This window comes from Saccostrea cucullata, unplaced genomic scaffold, assembly GCF_032062105.1.
Source record: "Saccostrea cucullata isolate Sc308-1 unplaced genomic scaffold, CSIRO_AGI_Scuc_v1 ctg473, whole genome shotgun sequence".
Lineage (NCBI taxonomy): Eukaryota > Metazoa > Mollusca > Bivalvia > Ostreida > Ostreidae > Saccostrea > Saccostrea cuccullata.
The window spans coordinates 165,136-185,939 of NW_026938446.1; the positions used below are offsets into that span (position 1 = coordinate 165,136).

At 31.7% G+C, this 20,804-nt stretch overlaps 1 protein-coding gene across 2 annotated transcripts in view; it reads left to right on the forward strand.

Annotated features, from left to right (window-relative positions):
• LOC134250301 (calcium homeostasis endoplasmic reticulum protein-like) overlaps window positions 1-20,804 on the forward strand; it is a 52,596-nt gene that overhangs the window by 20,273 nt on the left and 11,519 nt on the right. For both annotated transcript variants that reach the window (XM_062732660.1, XM_062732661.1), the window contains exons 9-11: window positions 18,528-18,566; window positions 18,786-18,999; window positions 19,670-19,878. In XM_062732660.1, coding sequence (XP_062588644.1) covers window positions 18,528-18,566; window positions 18,786-18,999; window positions 19,670-19,878 — 462 coding nt within the window. The remainder of the gene's footprint in view (window positions 1-18,527; window positions 18,567-18,785; window positions 19,000-19,669; window positions 19,879-20,804) is intronic.

Consider the following 20,804-nt stretch of genomic DNA (forward strand, 5'->3'; position numbering starts at 1 on the left):
AATGAAATTTGGTATACAGATATATCACATGAATATCTAGGTCAAGTTTTGTTTCGGGTACGATCGCGCCATTTTTGACAGAGTTATGCAGGCCTTTCAAAATCTGCCAGTACATTACCCGGTTATTGAAAATTACCGGCCAAAATGGTTTTTGAAAAAAATCGCGTAAGATAGGCCCTACCATGTTTTACAAAAGTGGTGGTTACGTAGCTTTGTATTATTCTTTAGTCCGTAATGGTATCTAATAACGTTTTTGATTGGTTAGTCAAGAAGATCATTAAAGCGTTTGAATAAATGAAACAAAAGAGATTGCGTAACGCGTCTTATAGATCTTGTCGAAAACGAAAGTAGATTTTGATATCAAATGCCACCGTCACTGATTTTGACAAAAGCTAATGACTAGGAATATATTTTAAATAAATACGGCCAAAAAAATAAAAAATAGGAATCCAGGTGTCAGAAATAAAAGTGTCAATTTAAAGCCATGGTAATGAGTTTCACAAAATATTTAAGATACTAGGAACTAGACCACGGAAAGTCTTCAACACAATTGACCGATAGAGAGACGGACATGAACAGTAGTGTGTCTTTGACCACCTCTGTACATTTTAATAGCCTCAACTCTTCCTGACGATATAAATTACTTACAATTCTTGAATATTAACTTTCTGATGAAACAAAAGGACATAAAACAGAAACTATTTCTTTTGCCACACATTGGATTCTTTGATTCAGCAGTTTTCTATTGGTTAAGAGAATGACCTTGCGGACGTTTACTTTCTTCCCAATATTGTAACCATATCCAGTAAAGTGAGGGAGTCATATCTAAATTTTTTTGTCTCCAGTCTTGATGTCATCTTTGTCTAACTTACACATGTATATTATTTTATATGTACATGTACCAGTGCATTAAAAATATGCTGAATTTATTGGTACATGCTATGCATCATGCAGTGCTTCTTCTAATTTTTTCTTTAAAATCTGCACTGTAGAACAGGAATGAATTTAATTTAATGCAAGTACAATTTCATTTCTCTTTTATTAAATTTAAATTTAAATTTTGAATTTCCATTTCCTTTCGTGACTCAATAATTTTTTTATATTTAAAACATAACACTTCCAACTCAAACCTTGCAAAATTTTTTTGAACACATTTATATAAACAAATATAGGATAGAACTTAGAAGTTTTACCTAAATCTTATTCTTACTCTGCTCAAATAACTAATTTTTTCTATGTAATTTCACCCATCCAGTGCTAAACTTCACATGTAATGTGTATTGACCAAAAATAAACTTTGAAACATGGCATAAAAATAACACTGATAGCAGCATACTTCTATGTGGCAGGAAATCTGGTGGCCAATTTCAAAATTATTTTTTGCGTTCGCCAAGTGGTACCTCCTATTTTTAATAAAGTACTACCTGGTTCAAATCTTTTTGAAAGCTCTGGTTATGCCCCTTGGACTTGGAAAAATTCCAATTATTTGCAGTTTCGGTTCATATTATTGAATGAAATTGAGTATACAGATTTATCAAATGAATATCTAGGTCAAATGCCATTTTTGAGTTTTGCCCCTTGGACTTGGAAAAATTCCAATTTGGGGGGAGGGGGGCATAAGTGTTTTACAAACATCTCTTGTTTGTTATGCATTTTCGCTTGTTTACCTTGAACTATTGGATATCTTGAAGTTTAATCGTATAGTCTAATGAGTTTGAGAAAACAAGGTTTGACTCTACTTGCATTTTCTTGCAGATTGATAATCAGGACAAGACATCATTTGACCCTTGGGCATTTTTAAAAGATTCATGTGCATCAGTTTCAATGTAAAGTCAAATGTATTAGAAGATTTCTTAAAGTTTTACGCAGAAATAAAAAAAAATGGCTTACATAAATAGTTTAAATAAGAAGCAAAAAAGTCTACAAAATATATGATAGTTTCTAACAATAAAGTTATTTGAAAAGAAAAATCCATTACATGTATTTTGTTGATTAATTCTTGGTTCAGGTCTTTACAGTATTTGTTGATGTATAGGTAGTGAGATCCTGTCACGATTTCTGTTAGGAGATGCCTTCAGTTAAATCGTTAATCTATCTTCATTAACAAAGCTCATCCATCTGAGGAAGGTTTGTCCATCACTTCAATGCAAGCATTTTAATTTTCGGTGTGTCATTCTGATTTTAAAAAGTTAGAAAAACAACATAAAATTAAGATAACATTTGAGTTAATTTCACTCCTTTTTCTGTGAAATCTATTTGAAGATAATTCAATGAACTGTTGAAAATTAACTAAATTTCGATTGTTCTGTTATTTAGAATTAAATTAATTACATACACTAATCAAAGTAGACAGTATCTATCATTTATAAAGATTTGATTGATGTTAAAAGATTGAAAGTTTGATTGGAGAACTTTCCTCTGCTTTCGATCATTTCAAGAAAACCTCATAAGATGAAATGGCCTTGAAAAAAAAGTGCAGGTTTGAAGTGAACGTTCATTGACTTTTGACACACTGATCTAGATTAATTAATGGTTGAGAAAGGCAACTGTGGTGGATTTTAATTACATGCTTGTTTTCCTTGGATGTTGGACATTAATTTCTTATTTGTGTTTCCGCATTGACCAGAATACTAAGTAAAAGCCTGGGGGTTGTGTTTAGACATTGTTTTATTAATGTAGAAGAAATAACATCGCTGTATGGAGAGAAAAATTATAAGTGATTCATTAAAAGTTAGATATTAATTGTAAGTATTCATCTCTTTAGGGAAAGATGTGAATTTAAAGAAATGAGTAATTGTAGTTTATCCTCTGTTGAGTCCATCTCAACTGCAGTGACAGTGAATCTTAAATTTAATTTGTCAATCTTTTTTGTTGTAAAACAGGTAAAAATTCACATATATATATTTTTGGGGGGGGGGGATTTTTAAGTAGGAGCTTGTTTTTTTCTTATTTTTTTCTTATTTTTCTTTGGTGCCCATTTGTGCTTTCAACCTTAAATGCAAAAGTTCACAGAAAACTTTTACAATTTATGCATGCACATATTTCCAATTTTTTTGGAAGTTAACACTAATTTTCCACAAAAAATACTGCTTTTTAGCAACAAATGATTATTCCAGGATTCTATTTTTTGCTTTTCTTAGATTTATTTTAACATGTGCCTCTTTCGTTAGCCAGATGAAAATCTTACCACAATAACTCCTGACCAAAGTGAACTTTGAAATTCATGCAATATTTATCACTCCAATCCCTGAGTTCATTATAACTTAGTACTATTGACTAGAACTGTATGAGGAAATACAAGAAGATATTGGTAAATATAGATGTTATAATAAGCACTACCTTTTGCAATTCAAAAATTGCATAAAGAATATATCAAATACAGGAAATCATACAGAAATAAACAAGAATAGATATGGGTTACCCCATATCCAAAGATATTCGACTTTTAGATTTAATATGTTTATCAGTGTTTATAATGACGTTAATAAAAAAACTGCAATGTCTAATTATGGAACTGGTGTAAATTTCGTGAGGTCACCCAGTCTCCTAACAAACAGTACACATAGGCCTACATGTACCTGTGTCCGCAAGACCAACATTAGCGTTGATCTACACACGTGCGATGGAGCTGTCAAACGCATCCAGCGAGCTCGGAGAAACACGTTTTGTTTTGCAGAGAGGTTACGATGGCAGACAAAACTTTTCTTTTCTTAATTAGATCATATGAATACGAATTCTGATTAATAAAAATTATACAATCCCTGTTGAACTATATATAGTTTGTTCTAACATTTGCATCTGCAACAACTTGTGTTTAAAATGGCCGGGTTAGGAAAATCAGGACCGGATCGGAAAATTCTAAACTGAAAACCTTTTTTTTTGTTTTGAAAATTACTGAAATATACTAATGTATTCGTCGCAGAAATTACTTACATTATTCAAGTTCTATATAAAATGGTATGCTGAACTTCAACACGAACCCGAATCTCCGACCCAGTTCTCGTTTAGCTACACATTTTATACCCTACAGTTTACAAAGTGTACACACGAGCAGAATCCAGCCAGGGATTGAAAATTCCGTCATTTAATAATACACACACACAGAATGATTAATTTTTTCTTTAAGAGGAAATTGTATGATAATTAACGGACTATAAACATGTACTTAATACAATTGTTGATATAGTATTATCAATTCATCGGTGAAAAAATATGAATCGAAGAATGACCTAAATATTCTCTGTTATCAAACATGTAAAAAAAAAAAAAAGGCTGAGGAGGGAGCGAGCGTAGGAATATTGATATTTTTTATTTGCATTTCGGGGGGAAAGTGACTTTCTAATAATATTTTGACGTTATTTTTGATTTCTTTAACGTATGACATACACAACTTTACTCTTATCATGAACAATAATGTTGTATCTACTTATCATGATGGAACTATTTTGGTCGGACCGATTTGTGTGAGCCGCCGCTGAATACAGTAATATATCTTGCATAAATAGTATGCACTGATCGAATATATTAAAAAAACCAATCACAGAAAACCAGCAGAATTAAGGCAAAGATGAGTAGACAGGGCTTTGAGATAAAATTGTGGAAAAGCAGAACTGTCTTTACGCAACAAGAAGCTCTTTTACATTTATGTTTGCCTATCTGCATGTTTCCTGATTTTTTTAAGAGATTGAAAATGTTGAGAATTTGTGAACTCCAAATGTGTCATAAAATTGTCAAACAGTGTTTGGATGACTTCCCAATACAACTATGAGAAAAATTTTTGGGTCAAAATCGTAAAACTTTGTTGGAGCCTTTCTAGACATCTTATTCTCTGTAGGTGATCAAAGCCCAGGCAGTTTTTAACCTTGTTACAGCATATTAAGGCACCATTGGTGACATCAGACCCTGTGTAAGATTACAGGTTCTCTTGACCATGTTTTGCTGGTGTCATCATTAATTTATCTCATTGAGACCTTAAAGCTGTAATACATTTTGGCCACTGACGTACATTTGCAATTATTACAAGGTGTAGGCCCTAATTAATTGTGAGATTGTCGCCAAGGACATCAAGGGGAGAGAAAAAATCTGTGCATAATATCTGCAAGAGCTGTCATCATAAAAAATGATGTTTTGGGGCCCTTAATTGCAGTGTTCATAGACTTGTGTATTGAATGATTTATTACTGTGGAAATTAAGGCTTAGTCCAGAAGCAATGTCATGTGCATTATTATAACCATTAAGCTAATTATTGTATTGAGTATCATTTATTCTAATTTAACCCACTTTTAGGATAAGTCTGAATATAATCAGATTATGTATTATCATGTTGGATACATAAATCATAGAACAAATTAATTTTATGCTGACAAATCAATCATTTCATTCTATCTTAGGCATTATAATAGCAGATGTACATTTTTTGGTAGTTTTTGCTCTACTGATGATGCACTGACTTATAATTTTGTCTGCATTGTATACAGTATAATACAACAGATCGCATGGCCGAGTCTCCTGCTAAAAAAAATTCTATCAGACAAGTATACCAATTGTGGATCTAAAAAAAATTCAGTTGGGGGGGGGGGTATTGAAGAGGAGCTGAAATAGAAAAAATATAATGGATTACCTGAATTTTTTTTTTACAAAAAAAGGAAATATACCTACAAAACTGTAAATCATAGTTCCGTGGAAGGGGGGGGGGGGGGTTACAACAGAATTTCAATTTTTTCATTCATAACTACATAAGCCATTTACTGAAATATAGAATAAAAATTTGGGACTCTCACCTCTCTCTCTCTCTGTTTTTATTTAGAAAATCTAAAGGTGTGTTGCAACCTCTTCCATACCCCCCTCCCTTGGATCCACCACTGTATACATTTGTTCTTGATAATTTTTGAAGTAAATTTAAGGACTTATTAAGACATACATAAAATCTGAAAATTATTGCTCTTGAAAAAAGAACACTTGTTTGAATCTGACTTCAAATACAGTTTATATAATAAATGTCAACGTTCATACCCTAACAGAGACTTCAACTCAACTAGCAATCATACAGATAGTTTGGTAGAGACATCCTTGTGTGTTCCCAGTACAGTGAATGTCCTATAGGCTGATCGGCGGGATTTAATCTTCCGCAGGTGCTACTGGTGTACGATAAGTGGATCCGCAGTTGATCGTCCTCTCTATATTAGTGTCTCTACATGTCACTAGCTGTCGAGGTGGAGGTGTTGACTTGATAGTTTTGGCAGTACTTCCTTGTTCTCGGGATTATGTGTTCTCAGTTTTACTATACTCATGTTTTATTATATGATGCGGTTATGAAATAAGTGATTTATCTGCAATTTTCCTTTACTTAAAATGTGTGGGTTTTTTTTCAGTAGATAATTCGATAAAACAAGAGAGTTGAATTGTTTACGTTTTCTTAGGATATCTGCGATTTTCCCCTATTAAAGTTTTTTCTGAGTAGTAGATAATCTTATAAAACAAGAGAGTTGAATTGTTTACGTTTTCTTAGGATATCTGTGATTTTCCCCTTTTAAAGTTTTTTCTGAGTAGTAGATAATCTTATAAAACAAGAGAGTTATATTGTTTATGTTTTCTTAAGTATATAAAGTCGGTGAATCTGTGATTTTCCTCAATTAAAATTTTTTTTTGAGTTGTAGATAATCTGATTAAAGCAAGCTAGTTGAATTGCTTATGTTTTCTCAGGTAAAGTCGGTGAAGTGAGAAATAAACAAAGTTTTAGAGCCTACTGATAATCATTAGAAGATTAACCGGATTGTATGATCCGAACTTGATCCATCGATCATTATAGTGTATAACAGCTATTGAAATGGTTTGAAAAAGATATATATATATATCCGTATTTGGACCATCCGTGAACATAATTAACCTACAAGTTAAACATACGTGTAATTAACCTTCAAGTTCACCATATATATATAATTTCTATTGACTGTCCGATAGTTGAACTTGCTGAGTGGCTGTTGATCTTGTTTTTATTGGCTGTTTGTATGAAGGAAATCATTCAATGTAGACGGTATACCAGATACATAGTAACTTATGAAGTACAAAGAAATCGGAGCCTGGGTGAAGTTTTATTGATAGTTTATATATTGACACATAAGTAATTAGCATTAAAAGATAAGTATCCTTAGTTTATCACCAAAGCTATGAAATCAAGAATTGCCCTCAGAATGCAAAGTCATTCCTTGTTTGTAATGTCCATTTAAAAACAATCAATATAATGTTTTGTGATTTGAATTATTTCAGTCTTCTAGGTATCAATTTCTGCAAAATAAAAGGTTTCTCCTTGGTACAATATTTCAAACTCTTGTGACAGCTAGAAATTTTACCCCAAGCCAAGAAAACAAGATTTTATAAGTCATTTTAACTATCAAGGGGGTGTATTGCCTTGCATTAAAAAGAACTAGGTACATTTAAGCCCCCTATAAGACTCTGATAATAGTTAGTAGCTAACAAAGAGTGGTTTATTACACTGAGTGAATTATGTGAATCAGCCAGACACTCAGCACAAAGGACATGAAGCCAGTGATGGAGTTTGTCCCCTGTGGGCCGTCAGCAAATTCTGTCACGGACACATATCATTTACAAACGTTTTGCTGATCTCAGCTGATATCACATCACTCAGGTGCAGTGCACTGTAGCAGAAAAAAAATCTGTGTCAACTATACTCTTTATAACAAATTTATGCACTTAAAATGTGTGTTCATTTGTCAAAGAGCAAATTTTCAGTATTTCTTTTAAATGGGCATTAAGTGCATTAGATCGCATCTTGAGTTTACATTGTGGAGTATAGTATGTTAACTGACAACAGCAGAGCTTAGATTACAATGTCAAATCAAAGATCTGCACAGTAATGAGTTTGACATTGAAGAATTAATTTATTTGTCTCTGAACTTTTTTGTGTAATTAACAGATCGTTAAGAATGCCACCATAATAACTTGGCGCTTTTGATTTAGAGCTAAAAGACCTGGACCAGAGTTGTACGCAAAAAGATTGATGCCCTATTTTAAGAAATCTATACCGTAGTTCTGTTTGGTGACAAATATGGGAAGGAATACAGATGTTTTCATTAAGTTAATGGCTACTTCACCTTAGGATGTCAACAGAGTACACAAGAACATATATTACTCATACTTTGACTTTGACTTATTACAAAATCTCTGGGAAAACCATTGTATTCAGGTGAAAGTTAATGTACAACGTGAACTCATATTTTGCAACAAAACATCAAATTCTGTTTTCATTTATATATATAAGCTTCAACCATGGATAATGGAAAATGTTTTATGAGACACTTTTGTTTTATATTTATGAATTTATATGACTTCTGTTTTATTTTGGAGACTTTAGTATCACTAATCTCTTTATAAGATATTAGCTTGCCTACTGATAATAGACAAACTTCCAACAAAATTTATACATGTTGAAAATGTGTGCACTCATGTTTATATGATGGAGTTTTGTGATGCCATTCAGTGTGATGAAAGTCAATAAAAGATTTTTTTTTAATTATACAAAAAATTGTATATTATTCCATGCATTTGTAATTTTAGAAATCTTTAATTTCAGTATTCTTGTTTTTACGTCAAAATCGAAATGCATACCGTGCTCATATTTGTGGTTAGCATGAATATTGAACTTTCTAAATTTGGAAGGGAGGTAGACAAAAATTATGAGATTGCAAATTTTTGTACGGTATCAGTTGATTAGTATAATATAACAATTTAGTCACCAGACTTTAGAATTGACCCATGCAGTTGCAAGTTTCTTCATAGATATCAGAATTTATTTTAAAAATTGACATACAGAATTGATGATTTTTTGGAAATTGCATAGTAAAACTTAAATTTAACCTCATAGATTTTTGCTGTGCCATTTTTATCAGATTTAGAAGTACAGTTGATCTATATATGGAACACTGATATTTGGAATACCTTGCGGATATATGATAAAGTGAATCTTTTGTCTAAGCTTCATTGTGAATCTGAATATCATCTTGAAAACTTTTAACCCTCTGATGTCTTCAAGTTTTAGTCAGTTTTGTACTGGAGTTGACAAAGTACGGGTATTATGCTTCTGTAAATTGGTATTTTTCAGTATCAATTCTTTAATTTAGAGGCATCTTATTTTTTATTCAAATATTTTTTTCCCAGCCTTATAATAAACATCTAAAAGATCCTGATGTACTTTAACAATGTTATTTCTTGAGTTTTTACCCTAACTTATTACTAATAATAAATGGTAGTAAAGTGAGCTAGAATTCCCGAGGTAACAAATAGTTTTATTTTTAGATATAAATAAAATTAACGATTGTATTCTACACTTATGCAAATAAAAAGAAAGGATCCTTTATTTTACACAGATAATTGTGTTAAAAATATTAAATTATTCCAGATTTGGTGACCTAGATCCGTGATTGATATGAAGTGGAACAAAAAGTGAATTGAACATGATAAATATTTTCTGTCATTTAAAACGAAATAACCTATATATAAATTTCAAATTTTCTATTTATTTCGCATTTTATTTGGTGGAAAGTGGCACAGTTAACACTATATCTTGTAATTAGCATATCCTATGATTAGATTTGAATATTGTCTCATTAACTAATTTAACCACAAAATAATTTTTTGAAACAATTCGTGTGTTTTGATGATTATAGAATCAATTCATTTTAAAATCAGGGGCACAGTTTCCAGTATTTTGGCACTCATGGAAGCAAAGCGGAACTGAAATTAGTAATTATAAATGCTGATTGAACAACTTAATTAACGATGTGTGGAACTTACGTCAGTGTACTGTTATAAATATATTTATATCCGAATTGGAAACAATGCCTGCATGCAGTTGACGGATACCTTTTGTTGTTCCATCATCTGATGTTGACAGAATGTGATACTACAGACTGTATATATCTGCTATTGCCAAAACCAAGAACGGAATGACATCACTGGGTTTTAAGTTTGTTGAGTGCTTCCATTAGTTCTGCCATGTTCATCTTTCTTGTCTTGAAGATTAAATGTGGCATATTGAAGAGTTTTAGAATGCTTCAAGAGTTTTGGGAATTATTTCTAGGGACATTTGTATCAGACTTTTCACTCTCCAACTTTGATGGTTTTAAAAGAACAGTTCACAGATTTCAAGGTTATCTAATTAGCATGAACAATGTCCTGATTAAAATTCATAGTCTAATGTATATGGAAGATTTATTATAAGGTGGAGATATGCTTTCTTGTCAAGTTTTTTTTAATGGTTATAAATGTAATTATATACTTGTGTTATATAGAATGCATGGGCAAAAAAAAAAAACAAAAAAATGCAACAGGACACATTTTTCACGAGTTATGCCCCCCTTCGAAGAAGGGAGGGCATATAGTAAATTACAACCGCTGCATATACTGAAATGAAAAAGGTTTATTTATTAGGCCAAGATCTGTTTTGGGTACGATCAACCAACAGAGTTATGCCCCTTGTAGAAAAATCATTTATTTGCAGTTTCCGTTCATTTTCTTTGCAGAGGTTGCTCAAATTGAAATGAAAATTGGTATAATACAGATTTATCAGCTGAATATCTAGGTCGAGTTCTGTTTTGGGTTTGATCGCACCTTTTTTGATAGAGTTATGCCCCTTGGACTTATAAGAATTCCACTTATTTGCCGTTTCCATCCATTTTCTTTGCAGAGGTTGCACATATTCAAATGAAATTTAGTATACGGATGTTTCAGCTGAATATCTAGGACAAGTTCTGTTTTGGGTTCGATCACAACCTTTTTGTCAGAGTTATGCCCCTTTGACTTAGAAAAATTCCAATTATTTGCAGTTTCCGTTCATTTTCTTTGCAGAGGTTGAAAGAAATAAAATTTGTTTACAATTCAGCTGAAACTAAGTCAAGGGGTTAGACAGAGTTATGCACACACAATTGGGGGAGGGAGGCATAAGTGTTTTACAAACATCTCTTGTTAACTATAGGGGTTGATCACTCACTTCATAGGAATGTCTACATATTGACATACTTACTATGATTATGATATATATTCTTTAATTCTGTGTTGAATAAATCATCAAAATGTCTAAAAAAATTTTAAATCTTTTTGGCTAAGAATTCGGGAGAAGGAGGGAAGCTAGAAAGCTCAGAAATAACCCAAATTCAATTTCCACACAATGCCATGTGCCTGAAAATTTCTATATGTTTCTTTTCATCTTTATAATAGTGTTGAGTATTGCATCTATCAATACCTAAATAGAAGTTGGGGTTTGACATACAGTGTGCTTTTGCATTACATACATGTACATGTACTTCAAACTTTGACTCTTGGGTATTCAGGCATAGTACATGCAATACAGAAAACACTATTTTTATGGGTAGGGTTAGCTAAAAGACCTTTGATGTTAGCTTTGACCTTTGATTTTTGAGTTATTTTATGGTTATTATAATTTTATAAAATATGTGTCAATAATTTACGTTCTATTGACACTAATGAATAAGACGTAGAATTTTCTAAAAACAAAAAGAGTGAAAAATAAACGAATAACAATTATCTATTGTCCCTTAAAGCTTGATCTTTTATTTATAAATTCTTATCACTGCCTTTGATAAGTGGCCTTCACTATAAATCAAACATAACATCAGTTTGTACTTCTACGATTTAACCTAGTAAAACGTATTCACGTGAAACATCGATGTTCCGTTCCACTTGACTGAGTTTCGTTTAATCAACATAAGATTTACCTGGTCTGAGCGTAATTTATGACGAAAGTGAGGTTGTTGATGCTGTACTCATTATGAAATTTACACTGGTATATTGCATTTTATTACCGAACATTCCGAAGTTAAATCGGTTGTTAAACAAAAGTGTACTTTCAACTGTTACACAAGACAGCCATGTTGCCTGCAATTTTATGGCTTGTAAATTGAAATAAGGAAAATGGCCATTCATGATTGTTTTATGTAGAAATATTTCATTTTAGAGAAAGTGCATATTTGTAACATAATTGTAAAATCAAAGAAAAATGATCTATGATCAATTACACTAGAGTTCTTGTGGGGTCTATCATTTGATGACCATGTACAATTTTCTTAAGGTGCACAATTGGTTTGTGGGTGTTTGCTTTGTCTTTAAGTCGCATTTTGAGGGGATATGGATGGGGGGGGGGGGGTCTTTATCTACTTTACATGAAAAAATGTGTTCCAAAATAATTTCAATTTGAGAGGATGAAAGCTGAATGATGTTTTATTTTTCTTGAGTTAAGTGATGCTGATTGTCAGTGATTTATTACAGCTATCAAATAAATCTTTTAAACTTGAAAAACATCAAATGAAAGAAATCTTGTATAACTTGAAGTGTTCATCTTTCATCAGGAAAGAAAAATGTGCCTTAAAAGAAAGCTGATAATTTTTCTGAAGTATGACATTTCATTGTTTGATATCTACGATTTAATTAAAGTAGTTCAAAATAACAGGATATTGCAGATACTGAAAGTGTTAATTGATGTATTAATATTTAATAAAAAGAAATAACAGTCATATGGACATATGGAGAGCAGTTATAATTATAATTTTTTTTTTATACATATTGTCTTTCTTTTGGCCTGAAACATCTGTAATTATAATTTGCAAGAGTTTAGGCTAATTATCAAGTGATTCATATAATTCTGTTAGAATGGGAATTGTCACAAATCTTGTTAATGAGAAAGGAATGCTTGCTGCAAATTGAATTTATAAAAAAAAAAAAATGAAATTATGAGGGCAATATTCATACTAAATGCCATGCATATTAAAGGAATTTTAAACAAAATGTAAATTTAATGCTTAATTGAACTCTTTGCTGTGCATCTATTATTATTTCCTTGCAATGAAGTTGGAGCTGATATGGTAGTATACATGGGTCAGAAATTCAGTGAGTGCATGTATAAGGGAAGTAATAGTTTACATCAGGATCAATTTGAAAGTACTGTTTTCCAAGGGGACACTGATAACTATGCAATGTCCTTTTTGTTTTTAATCAATAGTCAACCCCTCATTTTGCTGGACAAAATCTTTGCCTGTGTTGACATTTCTTTACATTATGTTTCCAATAATGGACAGAATTGAGGTCATTGCTGTCATACTATGCAGGTACATTATATTTTTGTTCTATAAACAAGATGGAAAGGACAATAATTAGTACCTATATGAAGCATATTATAGAACAATTCAATCAAGTTGAATGACAGCATATTATTTTAGCACAGCTAGAATTTCTTGTTATTGCAAAACATTTATAAGAATGACAATTACACCTATATTTTATTAGTTTTTCTACACCTATATTTTTTTATTCGTTTTTCATTCACAAGAGCTGAAGACAACATTTTTGCACACGATTTGTTAATTGTTTCAATATTCCTAGCATGTTATCAAATGCGTAAATTTGTTGGCATACATTGTTCCATTGGCGTCATTGGGGCATATCACAAGTTCTCAGCAGGCATTCCGGAGCAAAGGGAAAAAAATATTTATATATTGTACGTGTGTGTTCTATTTTCTTCAGCAGAATTTTCCATGCACTTTCTCTAATTGAGATGTTTTCTAGGATATTAATGAATGAGACTCGATATTAATGTTTGTCTTTCCACCGTCAGGTGAAGAGTTTAACATGGCCGCGCCTCTTTGTATTTACATCTCTGACAAGGCACTCGAGACAAGTCTTTGCGATAGAATGGTCTGGGTCACTTCCATTTACATTTTGATTGACAATTTCGGCAAATGTTTTTCCTGATGTTCATAATTCATCATTAATATTTGTTTTTGAAAAATTGTTACATGTATTGTTTCGAGTTGTTTATTCGAACTTCAAAAAGTTTTGAATTTGTAATCGTGATTTTTTTTCATAGAGTACAAATTTATTTCGTTGAAGTACAAAGCAAAAGGAGCAGTATGTCTGTAAAGATAAAGCTTTATGAAAATAATTATGATATTTGTTAAATTAGACAGTTCAGTCATACCCATCTTGTACGGACATTGTTAACGTTACTTAATTACCTTTCATTAGTATTGTAAATTTATTGTGGTGCACATATCCATGATATATTAGATTTGATATAGTTCTTTGAAATTCATTGATTTTAAACGTAGCATGTTTTTTGAAAGATGGCAATAATTTTTCAAGAAATACAGATTATATACTCCTCAAAATATATCAAAATAAAATAAGAATGCCCTAAAAGTTGTCTTTGCATTTCACTCCCCCCCCCTTTTCAATTTCATTGAAAAGATTTCAGAAGCTGATTTTCATTTATCAACAAAGTGCATTGTCCCAGGTGCAGTTGGATACAAAAAGCCTTGAATTGAATTGAATTGAAAAGCCTTGAATTAAGACCTTGAAAAAATTAGTTTAGGGTGAAAAGAACATAATTAGAGTATCAATTCTATAATACTTGTACAATAAATGTTAACAAACAATTGAATCGTATTATAAGTTGGGGAGTTTGCTTGTACCTAGTTTAACATGTACAAGGTCCTGTTGCAGAGCAAGGCCAGACCAGGAAATCATGACTTGTTTACATTGTAGAGCATTGCTCTTCTGATAAGTTTGTTTATGGTGAATTTTTCTCCTAGACCTTAGGATTTTTTTTTTTTATTTTAAACTGATTATGCCAAAAAAAAAAAAGAATAAAAAAAACAAATGGTAATGTAATCATGACCAATTAAAAAAAAAAAGATTGAGTATGGGTGAGATGTTCAAGGTGAATTTGTTGTTTATTTGTATATTTTTATTTGACCTTTTTGTATACTTTGTATATGTCGACCTTGAGTCTCTCCTGAACACTAATTATTGCTAATTGTCAAATATCAGGAATGATGAAAATAATATACTAGGGTTTTCTTTAAAATAATGATGTAAAAACCAGGAAAAAAGGAACCTTTTTCATGATTTTAAAGCAAAAGATACCATATATATACGGTAATTATAATATTTATATTCGCATAAATGCAATCCTTAGCAACTAAATGTATTTAGGTCCAAGGAACTTTTCCAAGTTCAAAACCAAAGAAGATGTTTACATTGGTTGAACCCACGTAAGTTATTTCAGTGCTAACTACTAATGAGGGATGCATGAGAACTCGGTGAATGTTACTTTATTTTGGCTCTGATAAACTGAAGCCAAGAGGTGCAGCCATTGGTACGTCATTGCAATCTGATAGAATTACGATAGATAAATTAAAAGTATTTGTTGTTGTTTCAAGTTATTTTCTTTCTTTGTTCTAAAGCTTTTTTTTTTAGATTTATGGAAAAGCAGGGAGGGGTGTTCTATGATATATAATTTTTCTGTGGATAGCCAGATTGATCAACCATTTTTTTTTCTGTTTTATGAAACGTACTGTGGAATCATTATAATTTGAAGGGGTCACTGTGTTCATAGGCATGCAAGCAAAATCTTACTTTTTCATAGTGACACAATATCAGAGATTAATATTATCATTTATATGAAGGTAGATTTAAGGAATAAATATTTTTTACACAAAATAAATGTTCTTGGGGATGTAAAATTGTGGATTAGGTTGACCCATGAAATCCAAGAACATTGATCTCCAATGAACAATAATGATTCCTCAGAACTTCAAAATTTTAATTTTTTTCCTGGAAACATACATATTTTTTATTTGGCCTTACAGGTAAATTATGAAGGAAAATTCAGTTTAATTGGTGGTTGTGCAAAACTAGTGACTTGAAAGTTTATCTATTTAATGCCAAAACTACATATTAAATCATTTAATCTCCATTAACTGACAAAGAATTTGCAATTTTTGGAGAAATTTGCATACTTTTACCTTATTCGTTAGAAAAACATTATGACTCAAAAGTTTATGATTATAATATATTTTCAAAAGACAGAAGAGATAATCTAAAGATTTGAGAATTTAATATTCCATATATTATTGTTAATAAGCATTAAATGCTAATTAGAACCTAGTTTATAAAACCCAGAAGGCTTACAGCCATAACTCACTTCATTTGGGTTGTCATCACTGACACTTGTTTTGTACGCAGACATTCATTTTGCAAAGCAGGTGGATATGTAATGAAAATTTATGTTCAGACTTTTGAAATTTATGCCGGTTTTATGAAATTAGATAACGAGGTTGTTTACTTTTACAGACCTGCATACTCATCGTAAATAATAAATCTTTTGATCAAATTACATGTAGAAATGCATTCTGATTTTGTCATTCATCTATAAACAGATATAGATATCATTAGTCCTTGACTAGTCATTAGTGTAAATTTATGCAAATTATTGATTCGTTAGAGAGGTAGAGGACTGCAGTGGGTTTTTTTTTATCGATAACATGGTTTATTTTCAAAAGAAAACAAGAATTGTTGAGCGAATCTGTTTTAGATACTGTATACACTATGAACGGTGAAACAATCTGCATGTAATTGCTCTAGTTCTTTCAGAGAAAAATGAACTGATGTAATGGAATGCTTTTTGCTGCCATACAGTTTATGAATCAGCTTCATAAAAAAAAGTTTGATCGTAATGCAGTTCTTGATGCTAAGATTTTATCTGTTAGGTTTGACTTGGATTAAAAATAGAACGATGTTAGAATTTCCTTTGTTCTGCCAAAACAAATATATTTTACATGTGCATCAGCAGAAACTTGCAAATGTTTTTATCTGATCTAAGGTGCATCACCCAGTGCAGGATTAAAACTTACAAGGAAAAAAGTGTTTCCCCAAATTATCTAAATATGATAAAAATATACGATAGGAAAGATATGTTAGAATTAAATAAATAATATTTTATAAGATATTATGTTAAGTATCTCATACCCAGACTTGATCATGACTGTAAAAGTCGGAACTAAGATTACAGAAACTATAATACATAGAAGGCTCGATCAGTAAGGAGATTGCAATTATAAGATTATATAGGAATTTCCTGGCTGGATAAATGTCTTCTGTCATCACATTTTCAAAAATGTGCTCAGTCAGTTTGATCCTTATCTAGGAAAATGGTGATTATATAGAACCAAATGTTGGCTAAGCAAAATATTTGTGCAATAATACTGCGTTTTATTTATTTGAAGGACACAGCTAGCTGGCATTTAAGAACGTAGTAGTCTAATTCCTTTTTATCTGAATGGAATACATGTTATTTCAAGCGTACACTTCATCAGTTAATACTAAGAATGAAGATCAAACAAATTCTTGTTAATTAATGTTTATGGTCTTTTAACATTTCTGTACAGATCATAGATTGATTTCTGTAAAAATGTTACAATAACAAAAACATGTGAATTGTCAGGTTAAATCAATTAAGAACTTACTGGTGAAATAAAAGTTTTGGTTTATAGTTATCATTTTTGTGAGACCTTAATTATAGTTAATGTATAAATCTGAGATTCAAACGCCTGTAAATAAATTAGTTCCACAGAAATACTTGTGTAATTGTTATTACTGCCAAAGATCTAAAAGTCGTTTACACTTTCTCAATTCAGTAAATTTGATCAGGCATGTTTACAAAAATTTCTCCACAAAAGGGGCATGACCTGCCGAGTGATGCAATTTCGAGAGTTTTGACTTCAGTCCCAGAAAGATAAAATTCCGAAACAGAGTTCAATATCCCACGAAAGGGAGATTTCCTCTGTAAATTCATGACGTCAGGAATTCTTGGTTGAATGAAAATAATCATGCATGCACAATACCCCATACACAATACTGCACTTAAAAAAGGCCAAGGGGGAATTTGTAAACTGGGGGATTTAAATATGGGGAATTTATAATGTAGGCCATGTAAATATGTTTTGGTTCAGCATATAGATCGAATTATTAAATCACTCTTGGTTCTAGTGCTGATAAGTATATGGGTCATATATTACCGACAATTGGTCATTTTGTCTTTGTATAGTGATGGATTTGAAAGAAAAGTGAGAAGGTTGATTTAATAAAAAACATTTTTTTACTTGGTGTGATTATTAATATCTCTGTATACGGGAAGAAATATAAAGAACATGCATCTGACACAAATATAAAACATAAAACGTGTTTGGAAATCCGTACATGTGCCAATAAGTCACATGCGAGATTACCGATATTCCTGGTGCTCAGTAATTATACCAATACATATAGGTCAATAGATTATTGTCTAAAACCATGAAGACAAGTCATTATAGACAATTCTCATAGGCAGGAAGGTCATCAAAATGTCTAGTTCTCTTCAAAAAAAAAATCTTGACTTTCTCTTCAAGAAATTAGTACATGCATTATGGAAATAAATCAACATATTTCTATATTCATAAAGAAATTGATTTAAGAATTCTTTTAATTACCTTTATTTTGAACTGAAATTTATACATCCTGACATGTATGGATATGTTAAACACTTGACAAACATGTACATTTTGCAGTTATCGAATGAAATATCTGGCTGATGTACACTTTATTTGTACTTTTAGAATAAAATAGAGTAGTTTGAGATTGAAAAGTTATTTATTCATATGTTACTGTTTTTATTTTTTCAGCAATTAAAGAATCCAACTCTAGCTCTAACAAATTATCAGGTATGATCTTGTAAAAAATATTTTTAAAATGTACAGTATATATATATATACATAAATATAATTTTTTAAAAATTATCTTTGCAACTTTTTTGAGAATTTTTAAAAGTAGATAGAGGGAAAATGGAATCATTTTTGAATGACAATGTGTTTTAAGATTCCTACTTTTCTATGGATTCCACTTTATGCTTAAGACAGGTGCATTTTATTTGTACTTTTCAGACAAACTTGCTGAATGAACATGCAGCAGTGGTCAGTCAGATCAGTGCAGCAACACAGCAAAAGTATGGCAACCTGCAAAAGCAGCACCAGGACTTCATGGCTCACCTTAACAATCAGCTCCAGCAACTTCAGCAACAGTTGCAGATGTTACAGCAACAACAAGGTCCGCCCCCTCCCCAGGTGATCAGCCCCATGGTAGAGGGACTGCCCCCAGGTAAAGTTAATTAATTAATTAATGGCTAAAACAGTCCATCCCTCCCCCCACATATTTAAAAGGATGGAACATCTTATTGGATTCATTTTCGAATAATGTTTTAAGTCATCTGCAGTTCAAATAATTAAAATTCCTGAATTTTTTTTTTTTAGCAATTTAAAAAAAGGCACAATGTATCTTCTTGGAATTTGCAGTGGGCATTCATTATATATACACATAATTTGTTCAAAGTTATCGAGTTATGATTTTCTTTGATAAAAATGTGCTGTACAGAAGCATGCTAATAAAAAACTTATGATAATATGCTGCATCTTCCTCATGCTAAAATGTAATTTATCTCAGAGTTGAGGTAAAGAATGAAATCAAATTTCTGCAAGCCTAGCTAGCATATAAAACCTTTGTTTTGATAGTGAACCAGAGAAGTGGGGAAATTGAATCTATCAGTTGTGAAATGAACTTATATCAGACATTAAAAAAAAACATGAGTTTGTACAAATTTCCTATGGGAGTTTGTATTATAGAAGCAATTTATTCCTGGCCAGAAATTTAAGAAGTCTGAAATTTTTATCATATTGATTTTAACTAAACACTTTTTTTCTGACTGAAAAGAAATTGCCTTCTGACATGCATTCTATACTCCGAACCACAATTATTGATTTTTATCACTCAGGGAGTGCCATTCCTCCAATAATACCACACTCAGCTCCCCTCCCTGCCTCGATGGGCCCCGGGCCCCAACAGATCCCATCCTCAGCCCCCATGGCTGTCCCTGGCCTTGGGGACCCTCAGGTGGTGCAGGTTTCGCAGATAATGCCAACACCCTCTGTTGTCGGAGAGCAGCCCCCACCCGTGACGTCAGAACCACCACCTCTGATGCAGGTTCGTATCACACTCTGACCAGATTAATTAACGATTAAGTACGGGTCTCTGTAAGAATCAGACAATATGTGTATAAAAGTGAATCACGAGGGTTCTCAGAATTGGATGATTTTACACACATAGGTTTCTCTTACACTATGAACCACTTATGTAAAATGAAAATTATTTTGGGTACTGGTTACTATGGAAACATGGTCAAAGAAATTTTCCCTAGCAACCGATCAATTTTCAATGTGGATGGGCAAATATATCACTAAACTTAGAGGCTTGAAATTGAATGTGAATATTACCAGAGGGGTTCTTAAATAATGTTATCATAAAGATAAACATTTCAAGTGATAAAACCATGTAATACATAGAATTTTTATTTTAAGATATTTCTTTTACGGGCAATGGAAGATATGCATGTTTTGCATTTTTTGCTGATTCAGCATTTTTGTTAATTTGGGCAATTTTCAAGGCCATATATCTCAAACTTCTGGCACAATACAAAAGTATGGTATATTTTACATAAAGGCAGAGGAATATCCTTTTTGGAATTTAAATTCAAAAACGTGTGTTTTTTAATATTTACAATCGGTTGCCTAGCAACAAAAATGGATGTTTTGATTAAGAGAAAGAGACAATTTGTCAAATATGCGAGTTATTTACGGAATTAAATCTTATCGATGGATAACAAAATCAATTTTTAAAGTAAAAACATATTTCTGAGACTTCTTTATGAATTCAGGAATATTTTGCAAATACTAATCGCCATAGCAACAGAAAATTCCCCATAGTAACAAAGAAAATAAATCAACTTTTGACACGAACTCATATATGTTTGTAAAGATTATTCAGTGTTTGACAGACCACAGTGATTTAAGAGCCTCAGTACATTTTTTGTACTTTATTAGTCACCAACCGGTGAAACTGGAAGGCTATAG